At 41.8% G+C, this 18,525-nt stretch overlaps 1 protein-coding gene across 1 annotated transcript; it reads left to right on the top strand.

Annotated features, from left to right (window-relative positions):
- Window positions 1–1,757: 1,757 nt before the first annotated feature.
- LOC149301004 (14-3-3 protein gamma-B) lies at window positions 1,758–18,202 on the top strand. Its single transcript, XM_089484520.1, has 2 exons — window positions 1,758–1,844; window positions 17,546–18,202. Exons 1-2 carry the CDS (start codon window positions 1,758–1,760, stop codon window positions 18,200–18,202), a joined length of 744 nt encoding a protein of 247 aa, XP_089340646.1.
- Window positions 18,203–18,525: the final 323 nt, after the last annotated feature.

Genomic DNA, 18,525 nt, shown 5'->3' with positions numbered 1-18,525 from the left:
AGGTTTTGTGTCATTTACTTTATTTTAATCTGCATCTTTTATTAAAGGCCATATTTTCTCACAGTGAAAAATGAGTGCGGCCCTCGCACGTATACAATTCTGATGAAGTGGCCCACTGCAGAAAAAACTTGGACACCCCTGGCTTAGAGGATAAATCTGAATCCATCAGTGCATTTGCTTTGTTTTTGGGGAGACACTTTCCATTAAACACATCTGCAACGGACACGTATAGGTTTTTTCTCACCAGCCAGCTTGACCCCTGGCTCAAGCATGAGATCCAGGGGTCTCACAAAACTTGCCTGTGCAGAAAGCTCTCCCGTTAACCTCAATGCTTTCCTGCCAGTGATTAATTGGTTGGCACCTGGTGGGGGCATTTTGTTTCTCAGCAAGGGTGACCGATAAAGATATTTAAGGCTTCTCAAAGCTTATTTGTAAACCGCAAAAGGAATTTCTAGCCCACCATAAAGTAGCAGACAAAATGTGGATACGTGAATGTAGTCTACTTATAAAAGCTGATTATATATAACCTAATACGAACATTGATTATCTATGCTTAGATGTGTATGTTGGTCTCAGAGTTTGTATTACTAATATAATGTTCTAATTATGTGGTACTAATTTACCAGGGCAAATAAGGCAGATAAGTCTTAATTAGGTGACTTCCCTGAAAGCAGCAACATCTGGTCTACCAGAAGCAACATTTAATTTATCTAAGGATTTGCTGGCATGTGAGGAGATACATTCCAGTCACGTGAAAACTTCCATAGGGTTACTGCTGCCCCTCTCTCTTTTTTTTACATCACAACCAATAAAGCATTTACTAGTTTTATTAATTTCTTGCTTTTTAGTAATTCAATGGCTGCTCCTTGAACGAACTACAGTGTGAAATAATCCTAGCAGCCCTTCTTACTGTAAGGGCGAACAAGATGCTAACTCCAGCCTCGCCTATGACAGGTGTGTCTGAGCCAAGTCTGGCGGGCTGTGTCCGCGCAATGGCTCATTCTCAAGCCAGCTAATGCTCTGCATGGTGAATCAGCACCCACCTCAGCTGCAGCGGCCACGTCCCTAAAGAAGCCTAATCATTCAACGCGCCCAGAGTATAATTTTAGAATGCACCGAGTAAACGCTGCCCGATTACGCGAACCACTGGCAGAAAAAAAGCAGCACAAAATGGATGCAAACGCTTTATGATACAGAATCCTATGTGGCATTTGTAGTCTAATAACCAAGGCGTTTCCCTCTGGAAATACCGCTACCGCATGCCCTCATAAACTATATTTCCCATCATGCCTCCTGTCCATTACCCGTGGCTGAGCACCCCAAAGCCGACGCCCCGTGTACCGTTTGCTCCTCTCACGAGCAAAGAAGCCTCCGTCTGCCCTTTTAAGGATGCTGACGTCAACACATGACAAGGACCATATAAAATATCGATGTCGTCATCGGGCAGTACCAAAGGCGGGAGGTGGAGCATGAGAAAAAGCTGTCTGAGGAGGCACGCGCAGACAACGGGGAGTAACCGGGTAGTTGAGTGACCGTTATTTGCCAGCTGTAGGTTGACAGAGTAGGACAGTAGCTGTGAAGTATACAGTTATAGTAGGGCGCGCTTCCTCTCTTTGTCGCCTTTGTTGCTTCGGACTCCTGTCTCTTAGCGCTTAGTATATACCACGTTACGAGCGGTGTCTTGTAGCCCGCGCGAGCTCCGAATCTGAGCAGTCGCTACCCGTCGCTGCCTCTATCCGCCTGTCAACTGCAGCAAGATGGTGGACCGTGAGCAACTAGTGCAGAAAGCCCGACTGGCCGAGCAAGCCGAGAGATACGACGATATGGCGGCTGCTATGAAAGCCGTAAGTCCGTTGGGGATGTGGGTAGCGGTGCTGGGAACCAGTGTCAAGGCCGGTATTTCACTTAATGACAGAGGAATGCTCGCCTCACATTTTCCCTTCACCGGGCTTCTGCTTAATTGGCGGAATTAAATAGTTAATTGGGGGTATTCCAGTGACTAGACAGGATGTTATATATATATATATATATATATATTTCAGTAAAGCTCGTTTGGCTGTATGTTGTATGGTATGGTATTTCATGTAACCTCTGATAACTTGATGTGGAGCATTCGCTACCATCCAGACACGTCTCTGGGCATCATCCGTCAGCTGTCCCGCCGTGCACGCCTTGCGCATGCTATAGACACGATTGAGTAGAATTTTCGTTAATTGCCAATCGTTACATTTTCTTTTTTTTTTTACATAACGGTACAGCGCACATATTTGCCGGTCAATCTATAATGTGGACGCTTTGCGTTGGGTGATCTGTACGTAAAGGCATGCGATCTCCGGATTGAGTGTCTTCAGGCAGTTCTAGGAGAATGGTACATTTTGTGTCTCTCGGGATATAGGCCTTTTGCTGCATCTCTGGTTCGGTTAGATAATATGGTATGTAGAGTGCAAAGCTTTTATGTCCGAGCTGCCATTCGCCTGCACTGGGAGATCCTTTCATATCCTTAAATGTATGAATCGCTCTAAGCTTCCAGCTCTAGGAGCTAAAGGGCGGTGTCTCTGTTCTTGAGATTGAATGCTTCTAGCCTACACGAAACCCGCCAGTATAAAGCTATCCGGAGTCCAAATGATGTCATTAAGTAGCCAAATAAAAACCTTAAAGGTATGACATTTCCCCCACATGTTTTATTCCATCTATAGCAGGAAAGGGCAATCGAGGACCCCTTGGAGATTAACGTGTCATTTTACTACAGCTCCTCTCCTGCCCTAAGTAACGGTTATATTCTGTCCGTTATGATCGGAGCTTGTCTGTCCTGTGCTTTTCCTATTCATTGGCAGAATTAAATGGCAGTTGAACAATTTTTGGGGGAGGAGGGTTGGTTAAAAAAAAAAAAACTGCGATCACTTGTGAGAAACAAAGCGATGGTGGGAGGCTGTACCAACCCTTCCAGAAGATTCTGTATTTGTCATATTGCAGAGAAGAGGCTGGGCTGGCTGGAGGAGGGAGGGGAATCAGAAAAGGGCCACTTGTTTAAATGAAGGCAAAGTGTTTTATGTAGCAGGTGCCCATTTATTTTCTCCTTCAGTTTTTTACTGATTTCTTAAAACCACCTTGTTTAATTACTTGGTGAGTTCAAGCTGCTGATCACACAAATTAACAGGAGGGCAGATGTCTGCGTAGAGCACAATTCTAATGGATTCCTATATAATATTAAATGAATGGTATAGTAATAAGATTACAAGCATTTACATTTTATTTTCAGTGTTAATTAGCGATGCTATCTGATGTGTAGTTAAGCCCATCAAATTAAATTTTTTTTCTTTCCATAAGCTGCACAATGTAGCATTTTACAGATCAAATGATGCCATTATGGTGAATATTTAAATGTGATGTGTCAAGCTGCAAAACATCGTGGCTTGTTTTTCTGATTAAATCATGCTTTCTTTTTTTTTTTTTTTAATCAATGTGATGTTTCATATGCATCAAGAATGCCTGTGAATGCTTAAAAGCATTATAGTGTTGCAATATTTAATGCAGTACATAATTTGATAAATTAAGCAAAATTAGTTACTCTACTAAACACCAGTCAATAATATATCCACAGCTGCGATATCAGTCAGAGAGGTAGACTGTAAAGAAAGGCCTTTATTTAGGGAGTTTGAAATTCCATACCAGCAAATAGAGAAACATAAGTCACAATAGTGTTAGAATACTACTAACTTTGGGACAGGCATCTACAAATGTTAAAAGGAAGTGCCTTTGTGGGTAGATCGATTGCTATGCAAGATTGTCCTTCTGTGCCCTCACCCAGTTTAGATGGAAATGTTACCTTGCTGGTTTCCATGGCAACATGTGATGTCAGATGGAGACTAAATCTGCATTGCACCCATGTGGATGGTACCAGACAGCCTGCATGGCAACTATCCAAGATGCTGCAGCCGTGCGACTTCTTGCTTTATATATTAAAATAATTAGTATGTCTATTTTGTAACCAGTATATTTTGTATATCACTGTGGTGCATATCACATTTACATCTAGCAAACATTCCTTTGTAATGAGCTTGTTGTTTTTAGATTTAGTCTTCATTTTGGTTGTGGTTTTTTTGTTTGTTTGTTTTTATACCCTATCAACTCTTCATAGTCAGATTCTTGACACTTCAAAATGAAGACCTTGTTTCCATGTAAATTTTTCTGCCGAACATGTTGGCCTCTTCCATTACAGTGATGCAGATAGTGGTCAAGTCAGGATTCACTACCAAGGTTTCCAGCATTTCTGTATGCAACACCATATGAATTTAAGCAGAATACCCGGCAGTACAACCTGACAACTTTTTACTTTTAACTATTGATTGTGGGAGTATTCATTTTTCTTGAATTGGCTGTTCAGAAATATAATTGTATACATGATTGATGAGTTCTATGACTTGTTGTTAGATATATATTGAATATAGGGCTGCAACTAACGATTATTTTAATAATCGATTAGTTGGCCGATTATTTTTTCGATTAATCGATTAATCGGATAAAAAAAACAATATGCAAATTTTTCGTTTATTTAAAATAATTTAATGAACTGGATGTTAAAAAACAACTTAAAATTTACATTAACATTCTTATTTTGTTATGATGTAATAAAAAACAATATTTTCAAAGTACAAAAACCCAAACACAATATTTATGAAACAAAATAACCCCAAACATTCTGAAAAGAGGTGGACTATTACTGTTCAAGAAACTTTGCCCTGGCACTTTGCACCCAGCACTTTGCACCCAGCCCTGGCACTTTGCACCCAGCACTTTGTGCCCACCCCTGGCACTTTGCACCCAGCACTCAGTACTTTGCCTCAGCCCTGGCACTTTGCACCCAGCACTTTGCACCCAGCACTTTGCACCCAGCCCTGGCACTTTGTGCCCACCCCTGGCACTTTGCACCCAGAACTTTGCGCCCAGCCCTGGCACTTTGTGCCCACCCCTGGCACTTTGCACCCAGCACTCAGTACTTTGCCTCAGCCCTGGCACTTTGCCCCTGCACCCAGTCTCCAACTCTGCCCTGCCCCCACACTCACACCCTGCACCAACTCTGCCCTGCACCCACACTCACACCCTGCACCCACACTCACACCCTGCCCTGCACCCAGTCTCCCACTCTGCCCTGCACCCACACACACCCTGCATCCCCACCCCCACTCTGCCCTGCACCCAGTCTCCTACCCTGCCCCCACACTCACACCCTGCCCTGCATCCCCTGAAACCCCACCCCCACCCCCCGCGAATCGCTCTGTGCGAATGGAGCCACTTGCACAGAGCGAATCGCACAGACATGAAGAATACTTACCTCCGGAACACGTCACGTAACTAAAAGAAGGCGGAGACTGCAGAAGCGGGGAACGCTCGCGGAGGTAAGTAAACAACGAATCGATCACTCGATTAATCGATAACGGAAATCGTCGACAACGATTTCCGTTATCGCTTATTATCGATTTTATCGATTCGTTGTTTCAGCCCTAATTGAATATCTTCTTTAGAATTGCGGGCATAAAAAAAAAGTGTGTGTGTGTATATATATATATATATATATATATATATATATATATATATATATATATCTCGTATTGGCTCGGATATAGGCCGCCCCGTATATAGGCCGCACCCTAAAAGTTTGGTGCTTTTTTTAAAGAAAAAGTTTTTTTTCTTTAAAAAAGCACCAAAAAAACATGCTGCCACTCTGCCCCTCCCAGATATGCTGCCACTGTCCTCCTCTCTCCCCCCCCCTAGATATGCTGCCACTCTGACCCCTAAATATATATTTAACCCTCTTACACCTCCTCTTGTGATGTTTTGTGTCTGAAAATTCTAAGGAATGTAGTAGCCCTGTTTTTTATTTGCCTAAATAGCAACAATGTAGTGTGAACACAACTAAGGAAGTATACTTAATATGTAATAATGAATTGAAGCACCATTTGGGTTGATAATTTGCCCTTAGGAAGAATGCATTTTTTCCCCTCATGCTTGCATCATAGCAGTAATTCCCACCACTGCCCCATTTAAGCATAAGTACCTTGGCTTCACCTGTCTAGTGCTGTAAGTAACGCTTATTTTCATAATAGATCAGTTGGCCGCTTATTTTTTTGATTAATCGGATAAAAAAATGTAATTTGTTTAAAATATCTGGATGTTAAAAACAGCAGAATAAAAAAACTGAGGAAAATGCATTTCTTGTTTTTATTTCCCAACCTGTAATTTACCCCCCCCCCCGTTACGCACATCTGAGCCCAGGCTTGCCACACTGTCTGTCTCCCCTGATATGCCTTATACCCCCCTATATGCCATAGTTCCTTCTGCTATGCCTCATACCCCAGATATGCCACTGTGTCCCCTAAATATGCCTTATAACTCCTATATGCCACTGTGCCCCTCTGCCCCCCAAATATGTCGCATACCCCCCTGATTTGATACTCTGCAAACCCCCCCCCTCAGACTTACCCACCCGTGCTCTATACTCCTTGGTGCCTAGTAGGGGCAGCCTAGATAAACCCCTGCTGCTGTCAGCGCTTTTGCTGGAACTTCTGTGAAGGTGCGCCGGAAGGTCATGTGACGCCGGTGCTCAATCATAGAAGTGCCGGCAGTAGCGGAGGTTGTCTGCGCGCATCGCACAGATGCCTCACAGAGAGGGAGATCCAGGTCCCCTGCAGCGCTGCGGGGGATCCCCCTCTCTGGCAGCCGGCAAACATTGCGCAATGCGCGCAGACAACCTCCGCCGCTGGTACTTCTGCTGGGGCTTCTGTGGTGGAGCACCGGATGGTCATGTCACGCTGGTGCTTCATCATAGAAGCGGAAGTGGAGGACAGTAGCGGAGGATGCCCACCGGCTGTCAAGTAGATCCGGGTCCCCTGTGGCGCTGCAAGGGATCTGGGTCTTAGTCTTGTAGTCAGACCTCTATTTGAGGTCAGATTATAAAATGAAGGGTATTTTTCAGAGTTCTGGGGAAAAAGCCCTCATCTTTTATATTCGATAAAATCGATTCAACTAATCGATAATGAAATTCGTTGGTATCAATGCCGGTGCAGTAAATTTATACCTGGAGTATAATGTGTGTGGGGAAAAAAATACATTTTTTTTACTACCATAAAGTGTTGCAAAGGCTGATGGTAGATCTAGTGCATGGAAATGGTTAAAATACCAGCATTTGAAATACCTTGGGGTGTGTATTTTTTAAAAACATATGGTTTGATGGGGTAAATTTCATTGGCCGGCTTCAGAGATACCTGAAATAGCAAATGGGGCAGAATGACCAGCTTTGGGGAACAAATGGTTTTGAAATAGCAAAAGGCTACTGGTACTTATTGCCCCATATTTAACAGAAAATCACCATATTTTATCATTTTGTTTATAGTAAATTAGATGATATGATAAAAATAATGGTATCTAAAGAAAGCCCTGTTTGTCCTGAAGGGGGGGGGGATTATTTATATATATATATGTGTGTGTGTGTGGGAACACGAAATGAGAGAGAAGAAAATCACAGCGACACAGAAAAATGTTGAGCCATAGTCCCAAAATGTACCATGAGTAAGAAACAGTCTTGTCATTAAGGGGTTAACAGGCTGAAGGATTCATATTAAAGGGATAATTTATTATACATAAATTTATGTATAATCGGCAGCCCTATGGCAGCCCATGTGGTCTGACCTTTCTTTCCACTGAGTGGCTGCTTGAAGCCAATCAGTTGCAGGAAAGCACTCCCATTGAAGCCAAATGGAGTGTTTTTTGAAGTGAGTGCAGTGTTTGCATATCAAAGCTGGAGATGACTGCAGGGAGATGTTAAGTCTCTTGTATATCTCGCACTGTGGCTAGCTGGGGAAAGTGTGTATTGGATTATTCAGCACAATCCCAATTACATTTGCCAAAAGGATCACACTGCTTTTGTATACGCTGCATATGATGGTCAGTGTGTTCCTGAAAGGTGTTTTTTTGTGTGTGTGTGAGTGCCAGGGTTGCTAAACTGTCCCTTTAAGGGAGCAGTGTTACCTGCACAAACAGTTCTGAGTTGCTTCATTGCCCACAGGGTACTCTTCAGAGCTTTACTTTTGTTGGAACTAGGGCAATTGGCAATTATATAGTAGTGGTGGTATCTTTAACCCTATTTATTAGCAAGGTTTTCAAAAATCACCAGTTATAGAGGTATGTATGTTATAGCTTTTCCTTAAAGATATTTTTACCATTTACTTTTCCACTGTTTGTGACAGTCTGTCACGGGGCATGAAGTGATCTGTCTGTGATCACACATTGATCTGCCCCTATTGGCAAGGTCTCTAAAGACATCTTGGTTTTCCATGATTGTGTGGGGATAGCCTAGTGACGTCCGATAAAGTCACTGGAAGGAGAATGTACTAGAGTTTCAATTCATGTAATGTTAGCACGATCATATTTAATTAGGTAGAAGCAGGGAGACTAGGCTGTCAGTTGACACCTTGATCTCCCATGCATCCGCAGGGTTTTTTCTGATGCTTAACCCCTTGATGACAATTGCCGGTCCGGGCACGTCACGGAAAATCAAGTCGTTAATGACAATTGACGTGCCAGGACCGGCACGTCTTTAAACGGGTGCAGAAAGTGAAAGTAGATCTTGAGGCATTCAGCAACGCCGCGATCGGCATTCGGGGCCATCTCTGGCCCCTCCCCGGGGCGTCAACATCCGCCATACATTGTATGGCGGCGGACGCCCGTTTTAAAAGCATTTAGGAGGCGATCAACTTAAAGCGACACCAAACACTTACCTCTGGATGGACTGTGACCGCTCCGGGAAAAAAAAAACAATAAACACGAAAAAGTTCGCTAGACGGTCTCCAGACCCTCTAGAGAACTCTGGCTCCACTTGCAGGTTGAATACAGGTACTGCATTCAACCATGCAAGTCAATGGAGCCCAGCTTTCTAATCACAGTGTGATTAGTAAAAATAAATTAAAAAATAAAATTAATAATAATTAGAAAAAAATAGTAAAAAAAAACCCAGTAAAATGTAAAAATTTCCCACTGATGTCACTATCAGGGGAACCTTCAAGTTGAAAAAAAAATGTTAAATTTTTTTTAAAAAAGGCAAAAAAATAAATATATATATATATATATATATAAAATATATATTTTGTGAGCAAGTCCTAAAATTAGCATATTGGCTTAAAACAATTCTCGCATGGAAAGAGTTAAAATACTGGCATATTAAATGCCCATGGGGTGTCTACTTTAAAAAATAAATAAAATGTATGATTTGATGGGGTAAATTGAATTGGCCGGGTTCAACAATGTCCCAAATAACACGGGGGGAAGGATGGCCACACATCTAATTTCCAATTAGAAAAATGCACACGTACCAAATGTGGCCTTTTAGTTCCCCCCCAAAAATGACAAACCCATGCATGTGGGGTATCACTGTACTCAGGAGATGTTGCTGAACACATACTGTCGTGTGACAGTGGCATAAACCAGGAGCTGTAAATTCATACATAAAGTAGGTGTGTGTGGGGGGAAAAATACACGCAAAAAAATACTACTGCAAACTTTGAAAAAATTCTGGTGGTAAAATGTGTGCATGCAAAGAGTTAAAATACCAGCATTTAAAATACCCTGGGGTGTCTAGTTTTCAAAAATACATGGTTTTGTTGGGCACACTGAAATGGCCCGGCTCAAAGATGTACCAAATAGGGCATGGGCAGTGGATCCCCAAATGCCAAAGTTCAACATTGAAAATGCGCATGCCCCAAATGTGGCCCTTTTGCTCCCAAACAGCCAGGCAAAATCATTCATGTGAGGTATCGCTGTACTCAGGAGATGTTGCTGAACACATATTGGGGTGTTTTGTGATAGTGACATATATGAGAACCTTTTAATTCATACCTGAAGTAAAATGTGTGTGACAAAACAAATGCACAATAATGACTACCACAAAGTTTGACAAAAACTGGTGGTAGATATGGTGCATGGAAAGAGTTAAAATACTAGCATTTGAAATACCCTGGGGTGTCTAGTTTTCAAAAATATATGGCTTTATTGGGCATACTGAAATGGCCCGGCTCAAAGATGTACCAAATAGGACATGGGCAGTTGATCGCCAAACGCCAAAGTTCAACATTGAAAATACGCATGCCCCAAATGTGGCTCTTTGGCCCCAAACAGCCAGGCAAAAGCATTAATGTGAGGTATCGCTGTACTCAGAAGATGTTGCTAAACAGATTTTGGGGTGTTTTATGATTGTGACATATACCAGAACCTGTTTATTCATACCTGAAGTAAAATGCGTGCGAAAAAACAAATGCAAAAAAAATTACTACCATAAAGTTTGACAAAGGCTGATGGTAGAATTAGTGCTTGGAAAGGGTTAAAATACTAGCATTTGGAATACCCTGGGCTGTCTAGTTTTCAAAAATATGATTTGATGGGGTAAATTGTGTGGGCCGGCTTCAAATATACCCGAAATGGCACATGGGGGGGAAGAATTACCGTATTTTTCGCTCTATAAGACGCACCTGCTGATAAGACGCACCTAGATTTTAGAGGAGAAAAAAAAGGAAAAAATATTTTGAGCTAAAAAATGGGCTAAAATATTTATTACAATAACTGAATAAGCTATGAACACAGTAAGACACACGCAGTAAGACACACACAGACACAGTAAGACACACACAGACACAGTAAGACACACACAGACACAGTGAGACAGTGAGACACACACACACAGTAAGACCTCCCTCCCTAACCCCCCTTCTCAGTATCTCCCCTCTAACTCCCTAACCCCCCCTTCTCAGGATCTCCCCTCTAACTCCCTAACCCCCCCTTCTCAGGATCTCCCCCCCCCCCCGCCCCGGTCACTTACCTTAAACTCCTGTGTTGGAAGCGTGAGGCGTTTGTCTCGGGTGCCGGCGCTTCACTGCTGAGCGCCGGCGTCTGACGTCATATGCCGGCGCCCAGCGTAAAGCGCCGGCACCCGAGACAAACGCTTCCAACACAGGAGTTGAAGCGCTGAGGCAGGCGGCAGTGGCGGCCGCCGCCAGCAAAGGATTCCTGTATATCTGTCAGGCAGGGGGGCCCGAGAGTTGCCGAGCGGTTGTCTTCAGCAACCGCTCGGCACCCCTTGGGCCCCCCTGACTGGCAGAAATCCAGGACTCCTCTGCTGGCGGCCGCCGCCGCCTGCCTCAGTTGCGACCCCGGATTTATCGGCGTATAACACGCAGGTAGGGTTTAAGCTCCGGATTTTAGTTAAAAAAGTGCGTGTTATACGCCGATAAATACGGTATATCGTTGCCCCCCCCTCCCTGCCTGCCTGCCTGCATCTTCGCTCCATAAGACGCGGCTGATTTTTCATCCTACTTTGGGAGGAAAAAAACTGCGTCTTATGGAGCGAAAAATACGGTACCAGATTTGGAAAAAATGGCTTTGATAGCAAAACGCTACCTGTACTTATTGCCCCATAATGTGTAGAAAAAAGCAAAAAAACATTGGGTATTTCTAAACTCAGGACAAATAGTAGAATCTATTTAGCAGGTTTTTTCATTACCTTTTATAGATGAGTAAAAGATTTTTCAACAAAAAGTTAGAAACAGTCATTTTTTTCTAAATTTTTCACCATATTTTATACTTTTTTTAATAGTAAATAATTTGATACAATCAAAACAATGTCATCTAAAGAGTTTTTTTCAGGACAAGAAGGGCTATCTAATGTGTGTGGGTTCAGTAAACGGGGAAGAAGAAAATTACAGCTAAACACGAGTAGCGCAGAAATGTTAAAACGGCCATTGTCACGAAGGGTACAAAAAGTAAAATCAGCCTTTGTCACGAAGGGGTTAAAGTGACTACTGGAATCTGGGGACGTACTATTACGTCCTCCGTCAAAATGTGGTTAAACTACATTTTGTAAGTTTTAGCACATTGTAAAATGTAGGAGTTCAAAGCAGCTTAGTATCATAATTACATTTTTTCCTTCATTATTTTGCAGCCTGGAACAAAGTGGTGGTACCCATCTAGTTGTGTTGCAATGAGAGAGGTACCAATCATTTTAGAGTCAAACAAAATGTGAATTTATTTTTTATTTATTTACTTTTTAACCCCTTCGAGACAAAGGCTGATTTTACTTTTTGTACCCTTTGTGACAATGGCCTTTTTAACATTTCTGCGCTGCTTGTGTTTAGCTGTAATTTTCTTCTTTCCCGTTTACTGAACCCACACACATTAGATATTGTTTTTTTCAGGACAAGAAGGGCTTTCTTTAGATGACATTGTTTTGATTGTATCATATTATTTACTATTAAAAAAATTATAAAATATGGTGAAAAATTTAGAAAAAAATTACTGTTTCTAACTTTTAGTTGAAAAATCTTTTACTCATCTATAAAAGGTAATGAAAAAACCTGCTAAATAGATTCTACTATTTGTCCTGAGTTTAGAAATACCCAATGTTTTTATGTTTTTTTGCTTTTTTCTACCCATTATGGGGCAATAAGTACAGGTAGCGTTTTGCTATTTCAAAGCCATTTTTTCCAAATCTGGTAATTCTTCCCCCCATGTGCCATTTCGGGTATCTTTGAACCCGGCCACAGCCCAGGGTATTACAAATGCTAGTATTTTAACTCTTTCCATGCACCATATCTACCACCAGTCTTTGTCAAACTTTATGGTAGTCATTTTTTTGCATTTGTTTTGTCATACACATTTTACTTCAGGTATGAATTAAAATGTTCTCGTATATGTCACTATCACAAAACACCCCAATATGTGTTCAGCAACATCTCCTGAGTACAGCGATACCTCACATGAATGATTTTGCCTGGCTGTTTTGGGGCAAAAGGGCCACATTTGGGGCATGCGCTTTTTTCAATGTTGAACTTTGGCATTTGGGATCCACTGCCCATGCCCTATTTGGTACATCTTTGAGCCAGGCCATTTCAGTGTGCCCAACAAAACCATATATTTTTCAAAACTAGACACCACAGGGTATTTTAAATGCTGGTATTTTAACTCTTTGCATGCACATATTTTACCACCAGCATTTTTTCAAAGTTTGCAGTAATATTTTTGTGTGTGTATTTTTCCCACACACACCTACTTTATGTATGAATTTACAGCTCCTGGTATATGCCGCTGTCACACGACACCCCATAATGTGTTCAGCAACATCTCCTGAGTGCAGTGATACCCCACATGCATGGGTGTGTCATTTTTTGGGGGAACTAAAAGGCCACATTTGGTACGTGTGCATTTTTCTAATTGGAAATTAGATGTGTGGCCATCCTTCCCCCCGTGTTAATTGGGACGTTGTTGAACCTGGCCCATTCAATTTACCCCATCAAATCATACATTTTTTAAAAGTAGACACCCCACGGGCATTTAATATGCCAGTATTTTAACTCTTTCCATGCGAGAATTGTTTTAAGCTAATATGCTAATTTTAGGACTTGCTCACAAAAATATATTTTTTATATATATATATTTTTTTTTTATTTTTTTTTAAAAAAAAAATTAACATTTTTTTTCAACTTGGAGGTTCCCCTGATAGTGACATCAGTGGGAAATGATTTTTACATTTTACTGTTTTTTTACTATTTTTTTCTAATTATTATTAATTTTATTTTATTTTTTAATTTATTTTTACTAATCACACTGTGATTAGAAAGCTGGGCTCCATTGACTTGCATGGTGAATGCAGTACCTGTATTCAACCTGCAAGTGGAGCCAAAGTTCTCTAGATGGTCTGGACCATCTAGCGAACTTTTAAAATTTGTGGTTCCTGTTACAGGACGGCGGCCATCTTCCTTGATGGCGAAGATTGCCGGCAGCTGCGGCTGTGACCGCTCTCCAGAGCGGTCACAGCCCATCAAAAGGTTAGTGTTTGGTGTCGCTGGATGCCTCCTGATCGAGGCATTCCAGCGACACCATTTAAGTTTAGGAGGCGATCGTCGATCGCCTCCTAAACGCTTTTAAAACGGGCGTCCGCCGCCATACAAAGTATGGCGGATGTTGACGCCCCGTGGAGGGGCCAGAGATGGCCCCTTCGTGCCGATCGCGGCGTTGCTGAATGCCTCGAGGTCGAGGCATTCAGCAACGCTTTTTGGGTGCAGAAAGCGATAGTAGATCGCTTTCTGCACCCGTTTAAAGACGTGCCGGTCCTGGCACGTCAATTGTCGTAAAGCACATGCTGTGCCGTGCCAGGACCGGCAATTGTCATTAAGGGGTTAAAGAGAAAATAAGGTAAATAAGATTTATTTGATGCTTTTGAAAATGTAAAAACTTAGTGTGGTATGTATGCAAGCTTTTTGACCATTGAAACCCTCCGAAAGAAAAGCTTTAACTCAGGGCTTGACAAATTTGTTGTGAATCTAGGCGCCAGGTAAAAAAGTTAGGAGCCAGGATTTTTTTAAACTAACAGTTGGTCAGGAGTGATCTGATCATCATCAGCCCACTTACTAAGCTCACAGCATTTGACCTGGAAGCACCCTGGACTTTCAGGTCAGAGCTGGGTTTTTTTGGGTTTTTTTTTAACCCTTTCAATGCTGGTGTTCCATTGGAGCACAGCATTGACTGATATTTAGTCCCCACAAGCTTGTGGGGACAAATGTTAACCCCTGCAATGCCACGAATGTGTCATACACAATTGTGGCATTGAAGGGGTTAACGCTGCACTGTCGCTCTCAGGGAGCGATCAGGCAGCAGGGGAGGGTTGGGGCTGCTCTCCACACTCATGGGGAGACCAAAGAACCCTCTCCCCTGTCCCTGAAGCTGCCTCTGGCATAGCAGGGGGAGTCTCTGATGACTGCTGTAGGCTTCCATGCCTACAGGAATCAAAGGGCTTGTGGGAGCTCGTTTTTGCTGTTGCTGGCCTGCCTGGGCTTCCAGGCAGACCACCAGCAGCAGAGCCCCGTACAGAACGGGAATTAACACCTAACGCTGCACTGTCGCTCTCATGGAGCGATCTGGCAGCTGGGGGTGTTGTGTGGGGACCCAATAAACACACAACCCACTTCCCTGAAGCTGCCTGTGGGAGTGATCTCGGGGGCGGGCTCGGAGTAGCTGTGCTGTCTGCCCAGACTCCTGGGCAGACAGCAGCAGCAGCGCCCCTGTGTGGTGACTCAGCCTCTTACATCCACAATTTTTTCTGGAGGCTGACAAAACCTAGGCGCCAGGACAAAATTCTCTGTCGCCATGGAGACCTGGCGCCTGGGATTTGTCGAGCCCTGCTTTAACTGTATCTGGGAGTTGTCTTTAGCATCCTCTAGAAGAAATTCAAAGTATAGTAGTCCTCACTATTCTGGAATGCCCAAGCTTCTGTATTTCCTTGCTAATAGTTATCGTTTATTTATATAGATCAAACCATTTACGCAGCTCTTCTTACAATACAAATATTCAGGGGGTATGACAAGAATAGAATTGACAGACTAAAACAAACCGATATATTAGATGGAGAGAGCCCTGCTCATGAGCTTGCAATTTTGAGGTAGCTTACTAATAGTGTCATCTGTAAATATCTTGTACCTGATTTCAAAAGAATATCCTACTTTGTCCTGAAAAGGCAATATATTGTCTAGGTGTGCTAAAGATGAAAAACAGTATCATGTATTAGCAAAAAGTTTAACAATTTAAGGTATAAACAATATTTAATGTTAACACCTGTGCCAGTCTTCATGCTACTGGCTTGCCACAAATATGTGGGCAACATTGTCCACTTAGGGCTTTAGATTGTATCAGAGCAGAGTACCGTTCCATATTGTACTCGTATGGAACCATATTATTGTGTTTTGACTCTGCATATATAGTTACCTTGTGCCCTACTGCAATCCTTGTAATCAGTGGGGGGCGGGCATAGTCTTAGGTGGATGGAACTCATATATATATATAATATATATATATATATATATATATATATATATATGTAGTTAATGTCGTATTTTAAAGCTAAATATATTACAAAATGTAATTTCTTTTAATATAGTATTGCTCATTTTATAGTGATACATTTCATTAAATTGGTAAATCAGCTTAATTCATAATTTGACAAATGTTAAATATTCAAGAAAAAAATAAATCCGTGTTCATTAAATAAAGCATTGGTATCTTCTTAAACATAATGGAAGTAACTTTAATGTACCTGAGATGTAGCTCACCGTGTCTCACTTATGTACTTCATGCTTGCACACGTCATGTGATGCTGTATGACTCCATGCAGCGCACATCAAGTGGTTTCCTGCTCCTCAATCTCTATCCATGACACTCTAACACCATAAGCTGGCAAACACCAAAAAGTAACTCACAATCATGCTAACACCTTATACTCATACACACTGCCTTACAGTAACATACCTACACATGCTAACACCATACATACTATATGCTGTCACAGACTCATATGATAACATATAACACCATACACGGTAACACCACACTTTTATGCACACACTTCTCTCTTAAATCCCTGAGACCTGTCGGAACCGCAGCTCATGTGCGGGCACTGGTTGTGACGTGTTCAGGTGGTGCTGAAAGGATATTTAATTTCTTCAGTCCCAGGGGTTTTGGTACCCTAGGTTCCAGGACTACTTTGCTATTTTTACCATATGTGGGTTTAATTAAGATTCCCCTCTGATGTACCCACAAAAGTTATGCGTCCCTTTTTTTCACAGCAAATAGTGCTAGTATGTTAAAAAAAAAAAAAAAATACATGTACGTCCTAAAGGGCTTTGAGTGCCTTTTTAGGATGTACATATATGTCCATAGGGGACTGAAGTGGTTAAAAACTATAGATGTCATATGTAGTTTGATGGAGGAACAATACCATGACAAGAAGCTATGGCCTATAATTAGTGGCAGATACGTGGTTGTTCAAGTGACTTGGTCTTCCGACAAAAGTAGTAGATTTTTAATATTCTAAGGACTTTAAAGCATGCATAGGATAGGCATAGGGCTATGTTGAGCTTAAGACATTGTCAATGCTTGTGGTTTACAACAGATGGAGGGGAAAAACATGAGCCAGATGATTCTTGTTAAATGCTTTCTTCTAGTATGGAAGGTTTTTATGGGTATAAAATATCACTAAAATTCTAGAGCTATTAGAATTGGGGGATTTGGAATATGTTGGGAAAAAAGTATTATCCATTATCAAGAAACAGAATTTTATGGCAGATTAGTCTACCATTTTCCTGATGTAAAAGACTTAGTCCTTAATCAGTCCTATGCATGTTTAAATTCCCCCACTGTATTAGCCTCTACCACTTCTAATGAGACGCTGTTACATTTATCTACTACTGTCTCTGTAAAGTTTCAATACATTCCATCTAAAACGTTGGCCCTGTAGTTTTAGATTGTGACGTCTTTATTTTTACATTTACCTGCCTTTGAGGTGTAGATAAGAAAAAAACACTGCTTGCTTCAAAATGAGATCATAAATTGCTTTTTTGTGAATCAGTAGGCTTTATGATATGCATACATTGTCTTATGAAATCTCTAACGTTTTTATATTTCATCAGTTTTGTAAGCATTCACACTAAAGCATTGGTGTTACTCTACCCCTCAGGTGACGGAACTGAATGAAGCACTTTCTAATGAAGAAAGAAATCTGCTCTCTGTTGCCTACAAAAATGTGGTTGGAGCACGTCGTTCGTCTTGGAGGGTGATAAGCAGCATTGAGCAGAAGACCTCTGCTGATGGCAATGAAAAAAAGATTGAAATGGTGAGAGCTTATCGTGAAAAGATTGAAAAAGAATTGGAAGCAGTATGCCAAGATGTGCTCAACCTTCTTGATAACTTTCTCATTAAGAATTGCAGTGAAACGCAATATGAAAGCAAAGTCTTCTATTTGAAGATGAAAGGCGATTATTACCGATACCTTGCAGAAGTGGCCACTGGTGAGAAGAGAGCAACTGTTGTGGAGTCTTCAGAAAAAGCTTATAGTGAGGCTCATGAGATTAGCAAAGAGCATATGCAGCCAACTCATCCTATCAGGCTGGGTCTGGCGCTCAACTATTCTGTGTTCTACTATGAGATCCAAAATGCTCCAGAGCAGGCTTGTCATTTGGCCAAAACTGCTTTTGATGATGCTATTGCTGAGCTGGATACCCTGAATGAGGACTCCTACAAAGACTCAACTCTCATCATGCAACTTCTTCGTGACAACCTAACACTCTGGACAAGTGATCAACAGGATGATGATGGTGGAGAAGGCAACAATTAAGACATCTTGATGGACTGGCAGCCGCACGCTGATGCTACTACCGCAGTCTTTATTTTTTTCCCACAAGTGGGGGGTTGAGGGTGGGGGAGGGTAAGAAAGGGACAACCTCCCCAGGGAAGACCCTGCCACCTGTCTTTGATTGCCTCTTCGACATTTTGCCAAAACACCATGAGTGGAAAGTTAGACTGGCTGTGCTGGTATGGAATGGCAGCCTCACACTGGCACATGGACTGTTCTGTAGTTAATACAAGTGGAGCTGTTTTTAAATTTTAATTTATCGCTAGAATATTTAGAAAGAGTTTAAGAGTAGGAATAACTTGAAT

Source organism: Sceloporus occidentalis, unplaced genomic scaffold (genome assembly GCF_023333645.1).
Source record: "Sceloporus occidentalis isolate IW3139 unplaced genomic scaffold, rSceOcc1.0.p SCAF_22, whole genome shotgun sequence".
NCBI classification, from domain to species: domain Eukaryota; kingdom Metazoa; phylum Chordata; class Lepidosauria; order Squamata; family Phrynosomatidae; genus Sceloporus; species Sceloporus occidentalis.
This window is presented reverse-complemented; position numbering and strand designations above follow the sequence as displayed.